We start from the raw sequence: 27,994 nt of genomic DNA on the forward strand, positions 1-27,994 counted from the left end.
TAACCTCCATTAGTAGATTGTAAATATATGGAATTTTCAGAAATTTTCCTTTTAGTTTAAAATACATAGTTTTTCAAAGAAAATTCTTTACAATCAAAATGCAAAACAATGTATCGGGATCGAAAAAATGAAAGATACTTCGAATAAGGATGCTGGACCTGTCCAATTTCCCTATATATTAACTTGAAAGAACGAAACAAAAACCCCTTCATTCAGTTTCCAAGTAAAATCTGTCGCATTATTACAAACATATTTAAATCCATGACCTTTCACACCTTATTTAACAGTAACTCATATCTAACTAAAGTCATCATTTTCTTGGCAGTATTACCTCCTTGTCAATAGAGTGATAAACAGCAAGGTTTTAAATTATTGCATGTAATATGGTCTTATAACTACCTGTTAACAATCATTTGACTAGTTAATACATAGTAGAATATTATAATATTATGTTGTCCATATTTTTGCAGTTACAAACTGTTACATGTACCAAGTATATTTAGCTTCAAATGATTTGCATCAGAAACAAAGTTAAATTACAATACTGAGTACTTATAATGTGTATGTTAAATTTATTCACAGTACTTTATTCAACAAAAAATGCAAAATATTTATTACACCTTATAATTAATAATAAGAAATAATGAATTGGAAAATTGCAATACAATGAAACATGCTATACTAAAAACAATTCTGCAACTCCTTGACTATTTTTTGTAAAGCGTTTGGGGTGCATTTCACTAAAAGCATATACAATAGTTACTGTTAATTTTTCGGACACTATGCTTGTAAAATACGATGGTATATAATATAAATTAAGTTTATATATATTTGAAGATATTGGGTGACACCATTGTCCATTTATACTACACATTGTTATTTACCAAAATATGCAGATGAAATGGTCATTTGCCTTAAAGGCTCTATAAAGGTGAAGATACATAATTATTTACAGATTTTTAAATATTTTTTTCATATTTTATTTATAAAGGTTATCAAAAAGCAATATATATATGCCATTGGACATAATAATAAAAAAAATGAGCAATACAACTTGTTTTGAGCTCAAAATAAAGTGTCCCCCAAGTCAATTGTGTTTACAAACAACAAGTTTATTTACATCACTGTTAACTCGCGAAAGAGAAAGTGAAAGTGACTCAGGTCACCAAAAATATAACGATGACTTTTAATGTTTTCCAGTATCACTCACAAAGTAGGTCTCTTCTAAATGGTTAAAATGTTTGTAGTGATCTAATAAGTTACTTTCTGCTGGTAAAAAGTTGTTAAAAAAGAATTTAAATTGAATTTTCTGTCGGCTATTTTTAGCATATGTCAACGCTGTGAGGCTACACATCACGTTAGTTGCAAAAATGTAAACATTTCTTCCAATTATGAAACGGGTTTATCTCCATAATTCTTGACAACGTTGTACCTAAGCTGTGTTATTAGAAGTTTTTATGCAAGAGTAACTTAAAATCCGGTAAAAATTAGACCAGTTGAAATGCATAATAATTGGATTTGTGACCTTTATAGAGCCTTTAAAGCATTTGTCTGTCAATTTGTATGACCTTAATCCAAATGTAAAATGCATGATCAAAGTGTCACCAGATAAGCGCAACAGGTCAGATTTATGGTAAAATAGCATATTTTAGAATACAATGTCTAAAAAATTTGACTTTTTAGTTCTGGACCAAAACCTGTACGTCTGAAAATTAAGAGTACTAATGAAATATAATTATTTTGGCTTAAGTCCCAAAACTAAGTGTCCAAAATATTTGAGTAATTAGGGTAACATAGATTTGAAACATTCAAATCAATATAAGCGAACTTTGCAGGCATTACGATATGACTCTTAATGCATGTGCCCAAATCATGCCTCTTTTGCAATAGCATTAATCAACACAGTCACACCATGCCTCTTTTGCACAAGCATTAATCAACACAGTCACACCATGCCTCTTTTGCACTAGCATTAATCAACACAGTCACACCATGCCTCTTTTGCACTAGCATTAATCAACACAGTAACACCATGCCTCTTTTGCACTAGCATTAATCAACACAGTCACACCATGCCTCTTTTGCACTAGCATTAATCAACACAGTCACACCATGCCTCTTTTGCACTAGCATTAATCAACACAGTCACACATGCCTCTTTTTGCACTAGCATTAATCAACACAGTCACACCATGCCTCTTTTGCACTAGCATTAATCAACACAGTCACACCATGCCTCTTTTGCACTAGCATTAATCAACACAGTCACACCATGCCTCTTTTGCACTAGCATTAATCAACACAGTCACACCATGCCCTTGCAATAGCATTAATCAACACAGTCACACCATGCCTCTTTTGCACTAGCATTAATCAACACAGTCACACCATGCCTCTTTTGCACTAGCATTAATCAACACAGTCACACCATGCCTCTTTTGCACTAGCATTAATAAACTCAGTCACACCATGCCTCTTTTGCACTAGCATTAATCAACACAGTCACACCATGCCCTTGCACTAGCATTAATTAACACAGTCACACCATGCCCATCTGTAATTGAGCGACACCATGCACAAATAGCTCTTCTGTAACATTGATATTAAAGTTAAGATACAGTTGATACCATTCCAAGGGTCCATGGTGATAACTTAACAAAGCAATCAAGTGTTGTGAAACCAATCAGACATTTAGTATATTTTAAAGAAATTTTCAAAAGTTTTGAAATTCAATACGTTAAACATTCCTTAATCAATCTTAAGACTTTAATTCAGTACCTCACATTTTTTGGTCATGTCAGGTTTAGACACATTTCTCAGGCAAGGACACTTCAATAAGGCAAACTGAAAAAAAACACACAAGAAAAATAAGTTTTTTCATTTAGCAGATGGATTTTGTTTTACTCTTTATATGAGGCAAACTGGTTATTGAGTAAAACATTTCAAACAAGAGCGCCGCATGACGGAGCAATATACGCCCGATTCGTGTGCCATTGGAGATGATACACTGATGATTGATGTATTTGTTTTGGAAATAAGCAAAAAAAACAACAACAACTTATATAACTGATATATTCATATATATGCATTGATATCAATAAGTGTACATGACCCATATTCGAACTTGACCTAGATATCAACTAGATGCAACTACTGACCAAGTTTGGTAAAGATCGGATGAATACAATTTGAATAAGAGTCCGGACAAAGTGGCGCTGTTGAAAATGGACTAATTGACCCTATGACCTAGTTTTTTACCTGGCATGACCCATATTCGAACTTGGCCTAGATATCAACTAGATGCAACTACTGACCAAGTTTGGTGAAGATAAGATTTATACAATTTGAATTAGAGTCCGGACAAAGTAAAATGCACTAATTGACCCTTTGACCTAGTTTTTGACCCAGCATGACCCATATTCGGACTTGACCTAGATATCAACTAGATGCAACTACTGACCAAGTTTGGTGAAGATCGGATGAATACAATTTGAATTAGAGTCCGGACAAAGTGGCGCCGTTGAAAATGCACTAATTGACCCTATGACCTAGTTTTTGACCCGGCATGACCCATATTCGAACTTGGCCTATATATCAACTAGATGCAACTGCTGACCAAGTTTGGTGAAGATCGGATGAATACAATTTGAAATAGAGTCCGGACAAAGTGGCCCCTTTGAAAATGCACTTATTGACCCTATGACCTAGTTTTTGACCCGGCATGACCCATATTCGAACTTGGCCTAGATATCAACTAGATGCAACTGCTGACCAAGTTTGGTGAAGATCGGATGAATACAATTTGAATTAGAGTCCGGACAAAGTGATGCCTTCCGCCCGCCGCCCGCCGCCCGCCCGCCGCCCGCCCCGCCCCCAAGGGGTTTCACATAATACGTCCCGTATTTTATACGGGCGTATAAAAATAAATATGAGAAATGCAAATGAAATATTAAAATAAAATTTAACCATTAAAAGAAATACAGTCTGCTAAATTAAAACACATGTAAAGCAGGTTTCTCACTTTACCTTCAGGTTATCTGTCCACCTGACCTTGCGTTCGATGTTTGTGAGTTTCTGTTTTACAAGCTTGTTTATCTCATTCATTGGCTCCATGTAAGTTTCATCTAGAAATTACAATTTAATTATTGCCACTAAAAGTAACTACTTGAAGAGCTTGTCCATGCTCTATAAGTAGTTGCTTGTAGCTGCAAGAACTGTACAAAGCAAAATAGCTTTCCTATTCAGTATTAAAATCAGGCTGAACAATTCATATGAAAGGTAAAAACATAAAAATAATAAAAATTTCAAATATAATGGATGAACGTTTAACCCTTTACCACATAGATACCTATTTTGATGCATTTGTAGTTTTAGTAAGTTAAATTAAAGACCTTTCTTACTTAATTCAAGTTTTTAAGGCTTGGATCCAACCAACTACTGATGAGCAGCAAACAGCATAAAACCTGAACAGACTGCAAGTTAGCCATTTTCATTTTGCTTTTGAGTGGGAAAGGGTTAAGTAAAACATTTTATTTAAAAACAAGAGATGTGTTTGTCAGAAACACAATGCCCCTTTCTGCGCCGCTTTGTTTTTTGTTTTTTTTTACCTTTGACCTTGAAGGATGACCTTGACCTTTCACCACTCAAAATATGCAGCTCCATGAGATACACATGCATGCCAAATATCAAGTTGCTTTCTGAACCGACATTGAAGTTATGAGCATTTTTCGAAACCTAAACGCAAAACCTAAAGACAGACAGACAGATGGACAGACGGACGGTCCGATCACTATATGCCCTCTTTGGAGGGCATAAAAACAACACATGACTATATATAAGTATTCCATGCTTGTACATATCAGGATAAATGTCCAGAAAAGGATCTATTTTACAAATCATTGATCGTTCTTTTTTGTTAGAACTTTATACACTCTCCATACATCAGCCTATTCTTACCATTTATTTTAGTAATCTCATCTAAAAAACCAGGTTCTAATGCCAGGCTGAGAAACACTTGCATGTAAACATAGAAATGCCGCAGTAGAGGATTATTCCCGCACTCTAAAGACTCCAAACTGAAATGTAAACCATCAATTATATGGAAACCAACCAGTATATACTGTAAAACCATTAAATTTGGTGTGGTACGAATTTTTTCGTGGATTTCGTTAGTCCACTGAACCACGAATTCAAGTACCAATGATTATTTATACATTTTTAATCCGAAATCGGTCATTTCCGAATGTCATTTCCGACATTTTCTTGTGTTGTCAGTTATCAGAGATATTTGTTTTTGTAATAGTTACTTCACTTCAGTAGGTTACATTACACTATATCTATCAGTTTTTCTTTTTTATTCATCATCGTTAATGTACGTTTTATTAATCATGGTAAATAAATATAATAAATAGCATTACCAATTGTGGAGAAAAACACATTTCTTTTACGTGACGTCATAAAATTAACAGTTTGCAGATTTATCATATATGTCAATATGCGCAAGAGACATAACGGTTTTCACACATGTATTTTGGGGACCTTATTACTCAACTGTTTCTACTAGGGGACCGATTGCGCTGAGAAGTGCAAATATTGTCAAAACAACATCGATGGCAATTAGCGAGCAGGGACCCACAAGTGCCCCGCTGTATCACTCTTATCAATAATTATCGGCAAAACTTGCATGCTTCAGTGCACATTAACTTCAAGTCTTGCTGTCAACACAGATTAGCAGATTATGCTTCGCTATTACTCTGGTTGTTTTAATAAAAGTTTAATTATTATTACGGTCAGTCTTCCACGAAAATTTTAAATCCACGAAATTACGTGTCAACGAGTTAGTTGTTTTTCATTAAACCACGAAATTTCATACCGACGAATTTCTATACGTTTACAGTATAGCCCCCTCTACTTTGGTTGGGGGTGGAGAAAATCAAGAGTTTGTGTACAGGTATATGGACAGAGTGGTGAACAGATATCATTAATCAAACCAATATAGATTGCTCCCCTTTATTTGCTGTTGGGCAGGAGGGTTAATATAGAAGAAAAAGGATTTTCTGACAAGGTAAAGCATGGAGAGAATTTTTGAGGAAATAACGCTCAATAAAATTAGAAATATTAATACTAAATACAAAATAAATTAAGTCACTTTTCATGAGAAAGTTCTAGGGCAAAGTATTTTAAACACACATTCTAAGCTTGACTTATTTTCAAATTGAGCAAAGAAAAGTTTTAAGGATATTTATAGAATACAGACCGCTACCGTCCCCACTACCTGAGACTGACGTGCAGTTTTGGCCGCGTGTCTTCTGACACCTCGACCATCTCATCATTATTGCCGGGGGAGGTAACTACTTTTGTCTTCAGGGGCAGATAATGCTGCTCTATATCCATGTAGCCACGATACTGCAACATTTACAACTAGTATTTGTTTAAATATATTAACATTTTGCAATGGAAGTTACAAAAACATTTTGAGATTAAGTACATGTAGTTTAATTTTTTTCTATTACTTTATATATCATGTCCATCTGTAAAGACGTACATCTTTAACCCTTTCCCTCTCAGAAGCAAAAGTGAAAAAAGCTATGTGCAAACCGCATAAAACCAGAACAGCCTGCAAGTAACTTGCAGTCTGTTCAGGTTTTATGTGGTTTGCTGCTCATTATTATCAAAGAGTTGGAGATTAAGCATTACAAAAAAATCTAGTAAGAGTCTTGAATGAAATTTACACTACACATGGTAATATACGTATCTAAGTGGTAAAGGGTTACCGGTAAGTAAATGAAAACAATACATTTGCCCATCAAATACAGGTTCATTAACATAACATTTACACAGATAAACACTAATTAATAATGTCCACAATACATGCATATTAATTACAACAAGTTGTTCTTTTAACATATACAAGTATTTGCATCTCATCAACCAGTGAGATTTCTTTTCAAATTGCGATATTTGTTCAAGAAAATATTCTATAAAATATTCTTCTCTGATTTTCTAACCAAATCACTAACAAACTTTAAATTCAGATTCTGATAAAAACAAAACTTTCAAAGAAGCCCACTATATTGTTTTTTACATACAATTTTCACAGGCTTATGCAGTAGTTTGCCCTGGTGGCAGCACGCCTCATACTTCTTGATAAGCATGGATGACTCTATCTTCCAAATGGGAAAGTTGTCAACATTCCTACAGTCCTTCTTGTCCAACACGAACGAGCCAATCTGCAACAAGAAAGGTCTGCAAAATTGCATTTAAATTTTATCCACCCATATTTGAAAATTCAAGCTTTTACAAAACAACAATTAATATATTTCCAACTTATCTGATACAAAAAGCTGGTAAATGAAACTTAATCGTTATATTTCAGCATTTGTTCTTAAAAATAATATGTTTGAATGCTGACATAAGCAGCATTGAGAGTATTATGTAACAAACAAATATTTTTCAAGTGTTAAAATCTTCTGTTATTTCTCAAGTCTTAGCATATTCTGGTCACTGCTGCCTTAGGTTAACATCATAAACAATATTAAAGCATTATATTAGGTAAAAGAGCAAACAATGGTATTTCAATGGTAAGTTTAAATGAGCCGTAAGATTACCACACAAATGATAAAACTTGCAAAGATATAATAATAAGATCAGTTATAAGTGGAGACGTTGGTTACAAACAAGTAATATTGCGTACAGACCTCAAACTGTTCCTTGTCTGGGCCAGGTATGGGACACAATTCAGGGGTGGTGGACGAGATCTCTTGGTCTTGCTGCTTGACATCACTTGCTGGAACACTGCTGAAAGAGGAACCCTAGGCCTTACTACTACAACTTGCTGGAACACTGCTGAAAGAGGAACCCCAGGGCTTACTACTACAACTTGCTGGAACACTGCTGAAAGAGGAACCCCAGGGCTTACTACTACAACTTTGTATTTGTTATAAGCTTAAACAAATAGCCTATGTAAAACAATAATTTTTCAACAATAATATATATATATATATTTCCATAGTCACATGGTGTTTTAATTAATGACACAAAGCATGCAAATATTGCTCCCAATTATAAGTACCAAGCAACATATGATGGTTAAATCCATTCCCAGTCATGCCATTGCATTAACATGCTAATTATGAAGTCAAATTTAGTCTTTTAATTTTCAAACTATGTTTGCCCAGGTATTATCAGTTATAGCATCTAAGAATGTCACCATATTGTGTGTTCACATATGTGAAACGCTCTAAGGAAGCAGGTCTTTATGCATTTGCATAGTGTCATCCTACATTAGAATGTGCACTTCACACAGGCTTATCAGGGATGACACTTTGGAATGACTGTGTGGACAGCACAGGCTGATCTGAAAATAGACTTGAGTCACATGCATTAAGCCTAGTCTTTACAGATCATGCCTTATACTTGAGTCACATGCATTAAGCCTAGTCTTTACAGATCATGCCTTATACTTGAGTCACATGCATTAAGCCCAGTCTTCACAGATCATGCCTTATACTTGAGTCACATGCATTAAGCCTAGTCTTCACAGATCATGCCTTATACTTGAGTCACATGCATTAAGCCTAGTCTTCACAGATCATGCCTAATACTTGAGTCACATGCATTAAGCCTAGTCTTCACAGATCATGCCTTTTACTTGAGTCACATGCATTAAGCCTAGTCTTCACAGATCATGCCTTATACTTGAGTCACATGCATTAAGCCTAGTCTTCACAGATCATGCCTTATACTTGAGTCACATGCATTAAGCCTAGTCTTTACAGATCATGCCTTATACTTGAGTCACATGCATTAAGCCTAGTCTTTACAGATCATGCCTTATACTTGAGTCACATGCATTAAGCCTAGTCTTTACAGATCATGCCTTATACTTGAGTCACATGCATTAAGCCTAGTCTTTACAGATCATGCCTTATACTTGAGTCACATGCATTAAGCATAGTCTTCACAGATCATGCCTTATACTTGAGTCACATGCATTAAGCCCAGTCTTCACAGATCATGCCTTATACTTGAGTCACATGCATTAAGCCTAGTCTTCACAGATCATGCCTTATACTTGAGTCACATGCATTAAGCCCAGTCTTCACAGATCATGCCTTATACTTGAGTCACATGCATTAAGCCTAGTCTTTACAGATCATGTCTTATATATTCTAAAGTCTGAACAATCTGAGAATAATGTCACGTCCTGAAAAGGGCAACAGCAGTGCTTAAATGGAAAAGCTCAAGCTATATCTTACAAGCATTTATTCGTTTATTCTCTTTGAATATCTTTTGTAAGCTATCATAACTTATTCAAATGTATTTATCATATACAAATAAATTTCAATTCTTTATAAACTTCTCATAACACATGATGTTAATCTGTGAATATTATTTACATACATCATTTTAAGAACTTATGTCATTCTTATTTTTATCACATGCCATACCGTTTCCCATGTAATATAACCATTACGAATATTTTTATCTCACACATGTGTAATATACTTTTTAAGCGTTTTCCTTGGCTTATTTTTGTTCGATTGACCAATCGCATTTTGTTATTTTGCTGACATCACATTGCAACGTCAAATGACGTCACAAAATGTAAACAACATTTGGGATTTATCATTATGTTTGCGTAAAGATTTATTAAATTTGCTCATTTAAAAGCATGTGATAAAAAAGATCTGACACTCGTCATTTCATACCATATTTCATTAAACTTGTCCAGGAAATTCGTTAGTTAGCTTACTAACAAAATTCCTGAACACGTTTAATAAAATATGGTATGATATGACAACTCATGCCAGATCCTATATATCTTATATCTTGCGAACAGAAGTATTGTGGTAACCTAGTGGAACTGATTGTAGTAAATACCATAAGAAACTTATATTCAAAGAGAAAACATGAACACTAAGAAGTAACTTACGTTGTGTCTCCCCTGTTAGTGCTGGTTACAGACCCAGTCAGCATAACTTTCTCAACACTTCGCACCTTGTAGAACACCATAGTTGACACCTTTTCATACTTGTTGGCGTAGCAAGACCACCAATCAGAGAACTGAAATGAAGCAATGAAAACTTCAGAATTCATATTTACCAATTTAATATAACCATCAGGACCCATATTCAATTATCCAATTAACCCTTTCCCACTCAGAAGAAAAATGAAAATGGCTATGTGCAAACATAGCTGTTTGCTGCACATCAGGATCTAAGGGCTGGAAATGAAGCCTTTAAAACTTGAATCTAGTAAAAAAGGTCTTAAATTAAATATAACTTTGTAAGGGACTACAAATGCTTGAAATATGTATCTAAGTGGTAAAGGGTTAATTCCTCAGAGCCCATATTTACCAATGCAATAAAAGACCTAAAGGCCCCTCTTCACATATTCAATGAAACACTCATGACCCATATTTACCAATGCAATAAAACCCCTCAGGACCCATATCAACAAATCTAATTAAATCCTCTGGTAAACTGTTCACCAATCCAATTAGACCTGAAGGACCACATTCATCAATAAAATCAAACTGTATGAGACCTATATTCAATAATCAAACGAAAGCATGTCAGCTTCTGGAACACATGATATTCAATGTACAGCATTATAACGAACACATGATATTCAATGAACAGCATTATAACATATTTAACAAGACTATTGCTAAGCAATAAAAGTCCCCCACCGGTGTAACTCCACCATTTGCAGCAATATTCCTAGTCTATTTGTTGCCATAGCAACCAGAATTCTTGACATAGGAACAAAATGAAATGACGTGCATAATTTCCATATAGCCATCTCTCCATATTTCAAGTTTCATGAAAAAATATGAAGAACTTTTAAAGTTATCGCAGGATCCAGAAAAGTGTGACAGACTGACAAAGCGCAAACCATAAGTCCCCTCCGTTTTCACCAGTATAGGGGACGAAAAAAGTATTGCCTTAAAGACATACAGGTAAAATATAAATCTTACATTGTTTGTATTCTGATAGAACACTTTGCCATTTTCTTCTTTTTTCTCATACTTCTGAATCAAGCCATCATTCTTGAATCGCCATAAAAACGGAATGTTTCCATCCTTACATTCTTCTTTCTCTATCAGGAAGTCTCCACTATTGGGCTAATAAAGATAATTTATGATTCATTCATTTTGCAAGCCACTTAATATTAGTGATATTGATGTTCGTCTGTCTATATACAGGATTTAATATAGGGTGTTTACGCTGTTATGTTAAAAATATATGCTAAACCAAAGACATAGTACAATAGTCACATTGTAAAAGTATGAGGGAAAAAAAGAATGGATGTTCACCAAATATTTAGCAAAATAAGAAGGTTTGTTACAGAAAGTAACAAAGTTGTAAGGTTCACATTCACAATATTATTACAAATAAAGCAAACAGATCAAGTTATTTAACCAACGGAATACAAGTTTAGCTGAATTAATACTGCAAAGAAATACCAAATTAAACAAGTTTGTAAGTACAAGATAACATATGAAGCACTCACATTAGCTGCTTCAATTTTATTTACAAGATCTTGTGTACCTCGTATATACTAGAAAATGTTTCATGTTTGTTCACTTTCCTATTTGTAACATTAATCAAAATACAATTTTGCCCTGCAGACATATCGGGCATAGTGCAAGACACAACGTGTATGCTTTTCTAGTCATGACCCTGGTGTGGAGCATCCATAACACTGCGATTGTATTTACCGGTAATGTCTTATGTGAGGGGAACCATAAGATTAGGGTGTGGGATTCTTTGCCAGACAAAAGATGACAATATTTACTCCAATTTGTATAGAGACTCGTGTGACCAACAGGTGCTGTTTAGTGTTTACTGTAAACAGAATAAGCTTGGTATAGTCACGTGCCTTACTGAAACATACCTGATCTGCTGTTGATATGTCTTGCACTACATACCTGATCTGCTGTTGATATGTCTTGCACTACATACCTGATCTGCTGTTGATATGTCTTGCACTACATACCTGATCTGCTGTTGATATGTCTTGCACTACATACCTGATCTGCTGTTGATATGTCTTGCACTACATACCTGATCTGCTGTTGATATGTCTTGCATTACATACCTGATCTGCTGTTGATATGTCTTGCACTACATACCTGATCTGCTGTTGATATGTCTTGCACTACATACCTGATCTGCTGTTGATATGTCTTGCACTACATACCTGATCTGCTGTTGATATGTCTTGCACTACATACCTGATCTGCTGTTGATATGTCTTGCACTACATACCTGATCTGCTGTTGATATGTCTTGCACTACATACCTGATCTGCTGTTGATATGTCTTGCACTACATACCTGATCTGCTGTTGATATGTCTTGCACTACATACCTGATCTGCTGTTGATATGTCTTGCACTACATACCTGATCTGCTGTTGATATGTCTTGCACTACATACCTGATCTGCTGTTGATATGTCTTGCACTACATTTGTCGAGTTGACTTTGGTTATGTTTTGCACTCTTTTTGCCGAGTTGATTTTGGTTAATTTTTGCACTTCTTTTGTCGAGTTGATTTTGGTTATGTTTTGCTTGCTTTTTGCCCTGAAATCAGACACAACCTGTACAATTCTAGAAACAGAAGCTCATTCCAAGCTGCTGCACAGTTTTAGTATTAGCAAAATGAATCTGAAAATTGTATGGTTTGCTACTTTGCATGGATTACAAACAAAGAGAAAGTTTCCTGTTGATTTATTGAATTAGTTGCAAAATTTTAAGGCCACAAAACTCTGCAACATATAGTAGTTTATATACATAAAAATCAATGCCTTGAACTGCTACAAAGTAAAAAACCCATATATCTATGGAGATTTATGGTGATAAGCAAAAAGCTGTGAGACTCATTTGTGACTAGAAACTTCACATGACCCATGATGTTATCATTCAAACTTTGTCTCAGTTCAAGGGCTTACAACTGATAAAAGACTATTACAACATACACAAAAAACGTCTACAACGTCTGTATAGTATAAACAACATATCTATGAATTTTCATCCTGATATGGAGAACACTGGGAGACTAATTCGAGCCACAAAGAACCCATTTTACACATGAAGGACAGACTGAGCAACAAACCAACCATGTGACTATAGTATACCCCATCAAGTTTGCTTGCAGAGGATGACCAGTCTAATGGCAACACAGCTAGCACCTTTCATCTGTTGTTTATGTTGCTAGGCATCATGTTACTTATTTCGAAACTTGAATGTATAAATCTTTACACATACAAGTTGGATAACTATGAGTAATCTTTACAAAAATCATTCAACAGCATCACTCAACCCTATCCAAAAACCAATTTCATTTGTCTAAAAAGGAAGGCATTTAAAATGGACCTAAATATTAACAAATACATTTAGCTGCAATAAGCAATGTTTAAATTAAATATAAATTTAATACTGCAATATAGTCATTAATCTAACAAAAAATCTTTTTAAGCCATATATAATGTGAGTTTGAAAGCGCTTGATATAAACTGATATTATACTGTTGAACATGCAATTTACTCCAGAAATTACACTAGCTTTCAAAAACTAAAAAAACCAACAAAATCAGTAATGATATCTTTTGTGTTTTGTTTTAATTGGTGTTGAAAATATGATCATTAGGATTGATTCCTGTTAACAAAATTTGCCTGTTTTAATGGACTGCTTATTTTGACATTACTCAATGACATCATACTCGTATCTTGAATTATTTGTTTTAAAGAAAAAAATCACAAAACCTTATTTTAATTAGTTCATAATTAAACAAATTACATGTTCAGCATTAAGCTTACCTCACGACTTTATTCTTTAAACCTGTAAAATCCTTTTTCTTCTTTGTGTAAGTAACCTCTCCTACTTTCTAAACAATAAAAACATACACATATATAACATTGTTGTAATTATTTCACACGAAACAATAACTTCAGAAAGCAATTGTGTTAATTCAACAGAAAGTTTTTAATACTTTCATGTATTTTTAATATATTACACAGCATGTATATTATGTTACTTTTCTGATTAAGATAGGAACTGATTGAGATTGAGATTCAAAGCATAATGTCTTACCACTATCAAAACAATGTTATATCAACAAAATATTGGCTTTGCATATACTGTTAGTCACCAAAACAACACAGTATTGTTTCTAACCTTAATTTTCCCAAGACAGATGTACAGAGACTCATTTGTTACCTACACTGCTTCAATTGTGTTGAACTAATATTTTCGTTTCTGACATAATAAACCATGACATATTGTTTCCGATCAACCCTACTATGTTTTGTTTCTAACCTAACCACCCCTAAACAGTTTGCTTCCATGCCTCAGAGAGTTTTGTTTTTTCTGAACTACACTGCAATAGGGTAAGGTTTCTAACCTTTACCATCCAAAGATTGTAATACCAGCATACCAGCAAAGTATTATTTCTGACCTTCACTGCCCCCCTGTGTCTGACCTATACCATACCAACAAACAGAGCTCCAGATAACATTTTGGTCAAATTCTTATTTTACTCCCTATTTTAAGTTCTTATATTACTCCTTATTTGTTTAATTAATTATTTCAAGCCAGGGGTATTGCTGTTTCAATGTGTCAGCTGTTCGCCCGTACACTGAACCTAAATGTTTTTTAATCGCTTGAGATAAACATTTACACATCAGCTGATAAGTTCATCAATTATTGACGAAACCATGCTTCAGTCATTTGGTTCTTGAAGATCTGATTGAAAGAATGCATGCAGCGTGGATTTTGACACTGAAATGTTTTGTTTGCCTTTCACACTTCGATATACAGCTTTCACCAGCCATATTGCTTTTTTATGTAAAACAGTATGGAAAGGCCTTGTCCATATACACATGCATGCCAAATATGAAATTGCTATCTGAAGCGGCATGAGGTTATGAAGTTGTGAGCATTTTTCGAAACCTAAACGCAAAGTGTGACGGACAGACGGACGGACAGTCCGATCACTATATGCCCTCCTTAGGGGGCATAAAAACTATATTTAAAATTTAATTTTAATGACATTTTGAGGGCCTAGACGAGTCAGAACCGGAATGAAACATTTACCTAGTATAATTTGCTACTGGAAGTTTTACGCACGTTTAAAAATTTTGAATTCGTGTTTTAAACCTTAATCGTTATTTAAGAAATTTAATTCGTTTTTTATGCCTTTACCAATGTTATCTAGAGCTCTGCCAACAAATGATTGTTTCTGACCTTGCCTGGCACCCAGCCTGGATCATCATCTGAGTCATCAGCCACCATGTCTTCTTCTGAAGTCCGCCCTTTATCGTCCACTATTTTATCCTCTGTTGGGAAAGTGTCAATTAGTTGGGTAATTTCTGATAATCTGTGTAAACATGTAGGGTACTTATTCCATATGCAATTCAAATGCAATATATGTTCGCCAGATTACAATGAAGTATTTTTTTTTTTTTATCAATGTGGTACCTTTTATCAATAACAATAATTCTAATAAGCTCACATATTATTTTGTTATTGATGGTGGGTTTATTTCAATTTTGGTGATAAAAAGTATGAGTGAACTACTGTTAATTTATTAATAAATAATGAGAGATATTTGTGAAACATGATTGCCTCTCTTCCGCAACGTATCATCAATTATGAATTTGATGCAGCACATATAAACATCAGCAAGAAAATGTGTCTTGTTCTGAGAAAACTGGGCAAAATGAATGTGCGTAAAGTGTAGTCCCAGATTAGCCTGTGCAGTCCGCACAGGCTAATCAGGGACGACACTTTCCGCCTAAATTGGATTTTTGCTAAGACTTTATTTAAACGAAAAATGTGATTAAAGCGGAAAGTGTTATCCCTAATTAGCCTGTGGGGACTGCACAGGCTAATCTGGGACGACACTTAGCACATGCATTTTGCCCAGTTTTCTCAGAACACGACTCAATTAAAAACCACTAAATGGCTTATTAAACCATTTGAGTTGGAGAGCTGATAAGGCTAATATTGCACATTTTTGATAATTCAAGGACCATAATTCATAAGTACTTTAAGCCATCTTGCTGTGCATTGAAAGTGTTGTCACTAAGTTTAACAATGATACAATACAAAATCAATTTAGTTATAAAGCTGAAAAGGTTAATTTCCAAAAAAACTCATTTAATAGCCATAATTCAAAATTGCTTCTGGTAATCTTGCCACTTCTAAACTTGTCCCAAATTTTGGAACCACAAACATCACCAAGATTCATGATAAAAAAAAAATCAACTGTTAATAGTTAGAGAAAAGAAAAGGTTCACTTGACCATTTTTTAATTTAACGGACATAACTCAGTAGGGTTTTAAGTGATCAGGCTGATTTGTTTCACTGACTTTCATGATGATTTTTACCATATTTATGTGCTATAGGGTGGACATCTTTCCCATGGACACTGGCCGCAGCCAGCACCATGTTTTCCCAGATCACACTGCATTAAAACACCAGCATATAAAAAAGTGCCATAACCCGATGGAGGTTGATGGTTTTCCTACTTACGTGGTTTCCAAACTGGGTCATTATCTGAATCGATGTACTCATCCTCCGAGTCAAAGTCGTTGACATCCTCCTCCTCAACAAGGTCGCCTGGCATCTCAATGCTAACCTTGGCCACTGGGGAAGAGGCTGCAAAAGTGGAGCAATGCAGATGTTCTGTCTTATGCATGTCTTATGTAAAGGCATGTATAAACACTCACAATCCACGGCAACTCCATTATATCACGATTCGTTGGGTCCAAAGATCATGATTTCAAAAATATCGGGGGCGATATAACTTTTCAGGTCATTCATGCATGTATACTTATGGATTAACATAGTTTCACAATTTCAAAACATGTTTTTTTACCTACCTCATTGCATTGTGTGTTTTATCCATGTGTTACACATATGTATAACATTAAAACATTATTCCATTTAAGCATTTTAAAATGCATATAATAAAATTTGTTTTACAAAAAGCATTGCGTAATCTAGCCATAAATAAACACTCATTTATCTCCTTGTGTTTTTCCTGTAAATTATATGTACTGATTAAAAGCATGCAAAACTTAGACCTTATGTACAATATCACATCATTCTTCCTCTTCGAAAGCATGCGCTTTAATATTTGAATTATGAATAAAAACTTCTTAGCCCATGGGAGACAACTCACTCTTAGATATTTAATTTTGGAAAAAACAAGAGCTGTGTTTGTGAAACACAATGCCCTCTACTTTGTCGCTTTGAAGCCATATATTTGACCTTTGACCTTGAAGGATGACCTTTACCTTTCACCACTCAAAATGTGCAGCTCCATGAGATACACATGCATGCCAAATATAAAGTTGCTATCATCAATATTGCAAAAGTTGTGACCAAGGTTAAAGTTTTGGAACAGACATACACATACAATGACAGACAGACACATACAATGACAGTCAGACAGGCCAAAAACAACTAGAGCTTTGTCACAGACGGGACGAAAACCCCCACATGCCGCATTGACACATAATATTTTGCATGTCGTCTTCACAAAAAACAGCAGACACCATGCTCAATTTTTAAAACGCACTAAGTGACCACTTAACCTAGTTTTTGACCCAGAAAGGCCCATATGTTCTTACTTGGCCTTAAGATCATCTCCATAAAAATTCTGACCAAGTTTGGTGAAGATCGGATGAAAACTACTTGAATAAGAGAGCGGACACCATGCTGAATGTTCAAAAACACACTAAGTGACACCTTGACCTAGTTTTAGGCCCGGAATGGCCCATTTTCAAACTTGTGCTAGAGATCATCTAGATAAAACTTGTGACCAAGTTTGGTGAAGATGGGATGAAAAGTACTTGAAGTAGAGAGCGAACACCATGCTGAATGTTAAAAAGCACTAAGTGACCCCGTGACCTAGTTTTTGACCCGGCATGGCCCATGTTCGAACTTGACCTAGATGTCATATAGATACAACTTGTGATCAAGTTTGGTGAAGATCGGCTGAAAACTACTTGAAGTAGAGAGCGGATACCGTGCTGAATGTTAAAAAGGCACTAAGTGACCCCATGATCTAGTTTTTGACCCGGCAGGGCCCATGTTCGAACTTGGCCTAGACGTCATCTAGATACAACTTGTGAACAAGTTTGGTGAAGATCGGATGAAAACTACTTGAAATAGAGAGAGGACACCATGCTGAATGTTAAAAACGCACTAAGTGACCCAGTGACCTAGTTTTTGACCCGGCAGGGCCCATGTTCGAACTTGGGCTACAGGTCATCTAGATACAACTTGTGAAAAAGTTTGGTGAAGATTGGATGAAAACTACTTGAAACAAGAGCACCGCCTTGTCGGTGCAGACCGCTCATCTATTTTCTTTTTAAAGGTGAAGGGACTCTCAATTTCAATCACAAAGGAGGGAGGGGTGGAGTGAAGAGGGGTGTATAGTGTGGGGGTGTGGAAATTTATTACATTATCTTCCAAAAATGCGGAAAAAAAAATGCAAAAAACTTGTGAACAAGTTTGGTGAAGATCGGATGAAAACTACTTGAAATAGAGAGCAGACACTTAATACGGACCAACCGACAGACAAGCTCACTCCTATATACCCCCCTAAACTTCGTTTGTGGGGGTATAATGAAGATTGAACAATAAATGTGGCTTCTAGAGTGTTAACAAGGTTTTACTTAAGCCGTATAAGAAAAAAAGCCACACCCCCTGGTGGCCATGTTTTAAAAGCAACCGAAACCATTTTCGAACTCATCAAAGATATTATTGGGACAAATCTTCTGACCAAGTTTCATGAAGATCGGAAAATAAATGTGGCCTCTAGAGTGTTAACAATGTTTTACTATAGCCATATCAGGAGCAAGAGTGCCAAACTGTCACAAGATACGCCCGTATTAAGGCTTTTGACAACTTGACAACTTTACCATGACCCATATTTGAACTTGACCTATATATCATCTAGACACAACTTCTGACACAAATTAGTGAAGATCTGATGAAAACTACTTCAATTAGAGAGCGGACACCATGCTTAATGCTTGAAATTCACTAAGTGACCCCGTGACCTAGTTTTTGACCCAGCATGACCCATATTCAAACTTGACCTAGATGTTGTCCAGATACAACTTCTGACCCTGTTTGGTGAAGATCGAATGAAAACTACTTCAATTAGAGAGTGGACACCATGCTAAATGCTTGAAATGCACTAAGTGACCCTGTGACCTGGTTTTTGACCAGACATGACCCATATTCGAACTTGACCTAGATATTGCCTAGATACAACTTCTGACCAAGTTTGGTGAAGATGGGATTAAAACTATTTGAATTAGAGAGCGAAAACTGCTGTGGACGCCGCCCGCCTGCCCGCCCACCGGCCTTCCCGCCGCCAAGGTGAAACTATAATACGTCCCGTTTTTTTTAAAACAGCCTTTAAAAATGCCCCGCCCCCTGGCGGCCATGTTTTCCATCCAACTGGCATCATTTTTAAACTTGTCAAAGACATTATTGGGATGAATCTTCTGACCAGGTTTCATGAAGACCAGACAAGATGTGGCCTCTAGAATGTTAACAAGATTTTGCTATAGCCATATATTATAGCCATATAAGGAAAAATGTCCCTCGGAAAAATCACACCCCTGGACTTTTTAAAGCAACCGAAACCATTTTCGAACTCATCCAAGATATTATTGGGACAAATCTTCTGACCAAGTTTCATGAAGATCGGAAAAAAAATGTGGCCTCTAGAGTGTTAACAAGGTTTTACTATAGCCATATAAGGAAAAATGCCCCGCCCCCTGGCGGCCATGTTTTTCAACCAACCTGCCTCATTTTTACCTTTTGTGATCACTTTTTATCAGTCGTCTGTTGTCCGTTGTGTGGCGTCAACATTTGCCTTGTAAACTCTCTAGAGGCCACATTTATTGTCCAATCTTTAATGATTAGGTCAGAAGATTGGTCTCATTGATATCTTGGAGGAGTTCAAAAATGGTTGCTTGAAAAACATGACTGCAAGGGGCGGGGCATTTTTCCTTATATGGCTATATATAGCTATAGTAAAATCTTGTTAACACTCTAGAGGCCACATTTATTGTCTGATATTCATGAAACTTGGTCAGAAGATTCATCCCAATAATATCTTTGACGAGTTTGAAAATGATGTCCGTTGGTTGAAGAACATGGCCGCTAGGGGGCGGGGCATTTTTCCTTATATGGCTATAGTAAAACCTTGTTAACACTCTTGAGGCCACATTTATTTTCCGATCTTCATGAAACACGCTCAGAAGATTTGTCCCAATAATATCTTGGATGAGTTCAAAAATGGTAACCTTTGCTTGAAAAACATGGCTGCCAAGGGGCGGGGCCTTTTTCCTTATATAGCTACCGTAGGTTTCCACGTATAGTGCGCAGTGTTTTACCTCCAAAATTCAAATTAAAAAGCTGGTGCGCGCTATACATTGATTCAACACTATCCTGGCTGCTAAATTGGTAAAAAATATGTTGTGTAATCGTAAATAATAAAAATGGCCGCCATGTTTTTTTCCAGAAAACTACCACCCTATAATCAGGGCTCGCGCTGTCGTTCGCCACTTGAGCCATTTGCAAAAATATTGAGAATTTGGCTTAAGAAAAATCCCATTTGCGAAAATACTAAAATCTTGAAAATTTCATTGAAAACAGCCGCCATTTTAACCCAAAACTGGTTTTCTATATTTTTCTCTTTGTTTCAATGAAAGTATTCGCAATTTGAACAGTTAACGAAATCCGGTCTGCACCTGTATCGAGACATCGCTTGACCTTATTGTTATTGAAGTGTACATGGTAGCTGGTCAATCAAAACTGAGCTGGCTTACACATGAAATGACGTTGTTGAATGAAACGTGAAAATGGGTTGAGCTATGAATACACAGTTAATATTGTCGTCTGCAAACAAAATAGCGGCCGATCGCAAATGTCGTATTATAAGATTAACAAGAGCACCGCCTTGCGGGTGCAGACCGCTCATCTATTTTCTTTTTAAAGGTGAAGGGACTCTCATTTTCAATCACAAAGGAGGGAGGGGTGGAGTGAAGAGGGGTGCATTGTGTGGGGGTGTGGACATTTATTGCATTATGTTCCAAAAATGAAAAAAAAAGGAAAAAAATAATTCGGGGGGTGGGGGGGGGTGGGGATTCTTGGGTGCGATGGTTGGAGGGTATTTCAAACATAAAATAATAAAAATAAATATTTGTGTTTTTTAACCGTTTCAAAAAAAAAATTGGGGGGGGGGGGTGAGGTGGGGGGGTATAGTGTGAGGGTGTGGTGGTAATTTGTGAGATGATCTTAGAAAAAAAAAAAAAAAAATTTAGGGGGGGGGGGGGATTCGGGTGGGGGGTGGGGGGAGGGGGGGTTGTGGGGGATTCTTGGGTGCGATGGTTGGACGGTATTTCATACATAAAATAATCAAAATAAATAATTTTGTTTTTTAACCGTTTAAAAAAAAAAAATTGGGGAGGGGGTGGGGTGGGGGGGGGGTATAGTGTGAGGGTGTGGTGGTCATTTATGAGATGATCTCAAAAAAAAAAAAAAAAAAAAAAAAATAGGGTGGGGGGAATGGGGGGGTGGGGGGGGGGGGGGGAGAGGCACGGGCGATGGTTTGGGTGGAGTCTATTGTGGTATGTCAGGTAAGAGTAGTTTTGTCAAAGTATCAATCAAATCTAATCATAAATAAAGAAGTTATGGCAATTTTAGCAAAATTTAATAATTTGACCTTGAGAGTCAAGGTCATTCAAAGGTCAAGGTAAAATTCAACTTGCCAGGTACAGTAACCTCATGATAGCATGAAAGTATTTAAAGTTTGAAAGCAATAGCCTTGATACTTAAGAAGTAAAGTGGATCGAAACACAAAATTTAACCATATATTCAAAGTTACTAAGTCAAAAAAGGGCCATAATTCCGTAAAAATGACATCCAGAGTTATGCAACTTGTCCTTTTACTGTACCCTTATGACAGTTTGCGAGTGTTCCAAGTATGAAAGCAATATCTATGATACTTTAGGGGTAAAGTGGACCAAAACACAAAACTTAACCAAACTTTCAATTTTCTAAGTATAAAGGGCCCATAATTCCGTCCAAATGCCAGTCAGAGTTACATAACTTTGCCTGCACAGTCCCCTTACGATAGTTAATAAGTGTTGCAAGTATGAAAGCAATAGCTTTGATACTGTAGGAATAAAGTGGACCTAAACAAAAAACATAACCAAATTTTCAATTTTTTAAGTATAAAAAGGGCACATAATTCTGTCAAAATGCCAGTCAGAGTTACATTACTTTGCCTGCACAGTCCCCTTATGATAGTTAGTAAGTGTTTCAAGTATGAAAGCAATAGCTTTGATACTTAAGAAATAAAATGGACCTAAACACAAAACTTAACCAAAATTTTCAATTTTCTAAGTATAAAAAGAACACATAATTCTGTCAAAATGCACGCCAGAGTTATCTAACTTTGCCTGCCCAGTCCCCTCATGATAGTAAGTAAGTGTACCAAGTTTGAATGCAATAGCATTGATACTTTCTGAAAAAAGTGGACCTTAACGCAAAACTTAACAAAAATTTTCAATTTTCCAAGTATAAAAAGGGCACATAATTCAGTCAAAATGCATGCCAGAGTTATCTAACTTTGCCTGCCCAGTCCCCTCATGATAGTAAGTAAGTGTACCAAGTTTGAATGCAATAGCATTGATACTTTCTGAGAAAAGTGGACCTAAACGCAAAACTTAACCGGACGCCAACGCCGACGCCAAGGTGATGACAATAGCTCATATTTTTTTTTCAAAAAATAGATAAGCTAAAAATGAAAATAAGCGTGACAATAAATTAATTATGTCCAAGCTGACTATCGATCTAAATTAAAGGGTGATAATTAAATAATTAGTTATTTGTCGTCGATGTTACAACTTTCTGCTGATTTTCGATTGGAATAAAAAGGTGATTAATTAATTAATTTGATCATTTTACTCACACACTATGCTAACTAACAGCGGCGTATTTTAATCAAAGGAAAACGTGAAAAACACCTTCGCTTTAATTTAAGTATAGTATAATCGTACAGACTGAGGGACCATTGTCCAAACAACAAGAAGTCGCTACTGGTAGATAGAATGCGGTAGAAGAAGTTTTGGTCGAAAATAAATTTGTTTGAATCAACTTGCGGACATTTCTTTGTTTGTGTTTTTACACTTCTTTATTGATGAATTCCGATGGGGATTGTTGTCGACAGTCCGGAGAGCAGGCAAGGGTAGGTGCGAACGAGGTCTTTTTTGGGGGTAACAGTAGGTGTGAAAAGGGGTCATTTTGCACTTCGGAATTGGCAGATGTTATTGAGTAATATGTGCCACGACTTGTTAAGACGCTAATTTACATTTGAGACACTAATTGACACTTGAGAACGTGAAGATATGCAATTGCATTTTGTGAGTATAAATATTGAACGTTCAACAGTGGTGTACTTCAACAACTGTATCCCTGTCTCCCATGCGACATTCAAATTTACTGGTAATGCCCATGCTTTCCCCTTGGAAAAATCCCACGATGTACACTAATTCTTATTTTCTCACGATTTTCACGAAATGCACGTGGACTGTTAATCTTTTGCTAGAAAATTACAAAATTGTCAGAAAAGTATAGTGCTATGCAACCCATGCTCCTAATCATAATGACGCTTCATATTTTGAATGCTTAATTAAGCTTTCCAATGCCCCGGATAATTAGATTGTGCAATAGTAATATGGCGGTCATTTTCGGTCCGATTTGGTGGTTTTATTGTCTTTAAATATTTTTTTTTCTCCATTTTTGCATTTAAAAAACAGCCAGCGCTATACACGGGAGCGCGCTATACGTGGAAACCTACGGTATATGTGGCAATAGGAAAATCTTGTTAACACTCTAGAGGCTACATTAATTGTCCAATCTTCATGAAACTTGGCCAGAAAATTCATCCCAATAATATCTTGGACGAGTTCGAAAATGATGCTGGTTGGTTGAAGAACATGGCCGCCAGGGGGCGGGCATTTTTCCTTACATGGCTATAGTAAAACCTTGTCAACACTCTAGAGGCCACATTTATTTTACGATCTTCATGAAACGTGGTCAGAAGATTTATCCCAGAATATCTTGCATAAGTTTGAAAATGGTAACCTTTGCTTGAAAAACATGGCTGCCAAGGGGCGGGGCATTTTTCCTTATATGGCTACATATTGCTGTAGTAAAATCTTGTTAACACTCTAGAGGCCACATTTATTGTCCAATCTTCATGAAACTTGGTCAGAAGATTCATCCCAATAATATCTTGGACGAGATCAGAAATGATGCCCTTTGGTTGAAAAATATGGCCGCCAGGGGGCGGGGCATTTTTCCTTAAATGGCTATAGTAAAACCTTGTTAACACTCTAGAGGCCACATTTATTGTCCAATTTTTATGAAATTTGGTCAGAAGATTTGTCTTATTGATATCATGGATGAGTTCAAAAATGGTTACGTTTGTTTGAAAAACATGGCTGCCAAGGGGGCGGGGCATTTTTCCTTATATGGCTATAGTAAAACTTTGTTAACACTCTAGAGGTCACATTTATTTTCCGATCATCATTAAACTTGGTCAGAATATTTGTCTCAATGATATCTTAGATGAGTTTGAAAATGGTTTTGGTTGCTTTAAGGTATAGCTTTAAAAACATGGCCAACAGGGGCGGGCATTTTTCCTTATATGGCTATATATGGCTTTAGTAAAACCTTGTTAACATTCTAGAGGGCACATTTATTGTCCAATCTTCATGAAATTTGGTCACAAGGTTAATCTCAATGATATCTTGGATGAGTTTGAAAATAATTATGTTTGCCTGAAAAACAAGGCTTCCAAGGGGCAGGGCATTTTTCCTAATATGGCTATAGTAAAACTTTGTTTACACTCTAGAGGCCACATTTATTTTCCGATCTTCATGAAACTTGGTCCGAAGATTTGTCCCAATAATATCTTGTTATCTCTGGTGAGCGACTTTGGGCCTTTCAGGACCTCTTGTTAAACTTGTCCAAGACATTATTGGGATGAATCTTCTGACCAGGTTTCATGAAGACCAGACAAGATGTGGCCTCTAGAGTGTTAACAAGATTTTACTATAGCCATATAAGGAAAAATGCCCCGCCCCTTGGCAGCCATGTTTTTAAAGCAAATGTAACCATTTTCGAACTCATCCAAGATATTATTGAGACCAATCTTCTGACCAAATTTCATGTAGATTGGACAATAAATGTGGCCTCTAGTGTTAACAAGGCAAATGTTGAAGCCGCACGACGGACAATAGGCAATCACAATAGCTCACCATGAGCACATTGTGCTCAGGTGAGCTAAAAATAAGTGTTTGCTTGCGATTGTTTTTAAAAAAAAGCTTTTTCTTATTTTCATCTAGTGACCAAATTTTTAACCCCACATGACCGAGTTTTAAACCCTTTGCACATCTTTTTAAAAAGTTCTCTAAATGTTCAAAAAGAATAGGGCCATAAATGGGACCTCTGTCGTTTTTTGCCCCATGTGATCTGTTTTCAACAGGGCCAAGAAATTTACAAGACAAGCATATGGACCAGGCTTTATGATGACATGGGGTCTCGAAAATGTGCACAACTTTTTCTTTAATTTAACCCAGTGACCAATTGTTTAGGCCACTTGATTGAGTTTCAAACTCAAACAGCCGAGATATCATTTGGACAAAATGTTCTCACCATAAAGAGTGGACGATAAATATGGAGCCTTCGTGTTCACACGATTTTTACTAATCTGATCCAATTTTCTCCCATCAAGTGACACAGTTACACACTTTGCCCATGATGCAATATATGTGGCTTATTGAGTATGAACAGGATTCTTTTTAATTTGACCCAAAGAAATAGTTTTTGATCCATGAACTTAAGTTTTCAACTCAGCAAAGATATCATTCTGCAAAATATTCCGAACAAGTTTCATGAAGGTAAAGCTTTAAATGCACACTTAATGATTAACAAAGGTGATCACAAAAGCTCCTCATAAGCACATTGTGCTCAGGTGAGCTAACTAAAAACAAAGAGTCAAAGCTGACCTGTGGATTCACATTTATTAGTTTGTCAGATTGCATTATGTTGTTTTTTTCTTTTTAATTTTATTTATCATTATTTGTACTCATTACATTGCACAATTAATGTTTTTTTATATAATTTTAGTGAAGGGTAAAAATGAAAATATAAGTTTGGATGGCTAAAAAGTTGACTAATTAAATACTTAAGAGAAATCTCCATAGACTTAACAGATTTACCAGTGTTCACATAGACCACTTCATGTGGCAGCAGCCCTTCTGGGATGTCCTTTGTGTTCAGCTTTACGCACACGTTCCTCCATCGCTGAGGAATTCGGTCAGTGTTCAGATTGTATCGGCTCTTAATTGACAATCGACCTATCCACCAAAACAGTAAAGTGCAACTGTTTTAAAAAGAAAGACATACATTGTAAAAATAGCAAATTTAAAGAGAACAAGGGACAAAATTGTCACAAAACCAGGTTTTCATTGTGAAAAAAAATCTGATAAGGGAGACAACTCAAACTGAACTTTTGAAATGAACAAACAAAATTAACCCCCTTTGTAAGTTTGTTTTAAAATAAATCTATTTTTAGTCGTGGCGACCTTGAAATTGGAGATATTGACGTGATTCTTTCGTGCGACACACCGTCCCATGATGGTGAACAAATGTGCCAAATGATTTTAAAATCTCATAATGAATGACATAGTTATAGCCCAGACAAGCTCATTTATGGCTATTTTTTACCTTTGAACTCAAAGTGTGACCTTGACCTTGGAGATATCGACGTAATTATTTCGCGCGACACACCGTCTAATGATGGTTAACAAATGTGCCAAATGATTTTAAAATCTCACAATGAACGACAAAGTTATGGCCCGGACAAGCTTGTTCCGCCCGCCCGCCAGCCAGCCAGCCCGCCCGCATTCGCCAATCTAATAACCAGTTTTTTCCTTCGGAAAACCTGGTTAATAAAAAACCTGGTTAAAAAAGCCTAAACTTGTAACTCCATAGTAAAACTCTCAACAGGAGGGACAATATATCAATGAAGCGCTCATCTCAGTTCAGTGTATGAAGTTGAAGACTTAATCTGATGTACAAGTTTTTTAACAAGATTCAAACGTGGCCATGATATTGTCAAGAAAAACAGTTTGACAATCATTCATATAGATTGAGTCAGCTTTTAATGTGGCTAAAAGGGTTTTGACGTCTTGACCTAAGTTTTGGACGGAAATGACCTTAGCCTTTATATTATTAAATATTTTCCATGAGACACAGTCATAAAAGTGGCTTAAAGGGCAGTAACATGTTTTTTCTAAATTTTAACCAATTTCTCTAATTTTGTACACACATGTCCCAGATTACAACTTTGCCTATTGTAAACATAACAATTGTGACCAAGTTTCATCAAAATGTTGCTTCATGAGTGATAACAAGGGTTTTCTATGATTTAACCTGGCCACCTAGTTTGTACACACATATGCAGCAGATGAAAACTTAAACAAAATATTGTCAATATAACATTTTACCAAGTTTCATCAATATTGAGCAAAAAATGTGGCCTCTTGACTGTTCGTAAACCAAAAATTAATGATGCACACCACACCAAACCGTGGGATATCTTAGTGCTCTGGTGAGCTGAAATGGTGTCATGCAATCTATAAATCTCACCTCTTGAAACAAATGACAGTGGTCCCAGTTTTGGCTTAGGTACAGTGCTTGGTTTGACTAGGCTTGATGTGTGATTTGTCTTCTGCTTTTTGACTGGCCCCCCTTTGACTCCTGAAAATATATAATGATGTAAAAGCAAATATATACACATATCACAGCTAAGAAGAACTGATAACTGTCTACGCATAAAACTGAGCAGAATGTTTAAGCTATTGATTTGACTGTCTCAAATT

At 36.0% G+C, this 27,994-nt stretch overlaps 1 protein-coding gene across 3 annotated transcripts in view; it reads right to left on the bottom strand.

Annotated features, from left to right (window-relative positions):
• LOC127838716 (uncharacterized) overlaps positions 1-27,994 on the bottom strand; it is a 75,650-nt gene that overhangs the window by 9,216 nt on the left and 38,440 nt on the right. For 2 of the 3 annotated variants that reach the window (XM_052366676.1, XM_052366686.1), the window contains exons 6-19: positions 27,762-27,872; positions 26,330-26,467; positions 16,542-16,667; positions 15,252-15,343; positions 13,826-13,893; positions 12,446-12,590; positions 10,982-11,128; positions 9,935-10,065; positions 7,698-7,797; positions 7,089-7,229; positions 6,275-6,405; positions 4,957-5,075; positions 4,027-4,124; positions 2,779-2,844 (exon numbers count right to left, since the gene is read on the bottom strand). In XM_052366676.1, coding sequence (XP_052222636.1) covers positions 2,779-2,844; positions 4,027-4,124; positions 4,957-5,075; positions 6,275-6,405; positions 7,089-7,229; positions 7,698-7,797; positions 9,935-10,065; positions 10,982-11,128; positions 12,446-12,590; positions 13,826-13,893; positions 15,252-15,343; positions 16,542-16,635 — 1,332 coding nt within the window. In that variant the 5' untranslated portion in view covers positions 16,636-16,667; positions 26,330-26,467; positions 27,762-27,872. The remainder of the gene's footprint in view (positions 1-2,778; positions 2,845-4,026; positions 4,125-4,956; positions 5,076-6,274; positions 6,406-7,088; positions 7,230-7,697; positions 7,798-9,934; positions 10,066-10,981; positions 11,129-12,445; positions 12,591-13,825; positions 13,894-15,251; positions 15,344-16,541; positions 16,668-26,329; positions 26,468-27,761; positions 27,873-27,994) is intronic. The other variant, XM_052366694.1, reaches the window with a different exon arrangement.

Source organism: Dreissena polymorpha, chromosome 1 (genome assembly GCF_020536995.1).
Source record: "Dreissena polymorpha isolate Duluth1 chromosome 1, UMN_Dpol_1.0, whole genome shotgun sequence".
In the NCBI taxonomy this organism is placed as follows: domain Eukaryota; kingdom Metazoa; phylum Mollusca; class Bivalvia; order Myida; family Dreissenidae; genus Dreissena; species Dreissena polymorpha.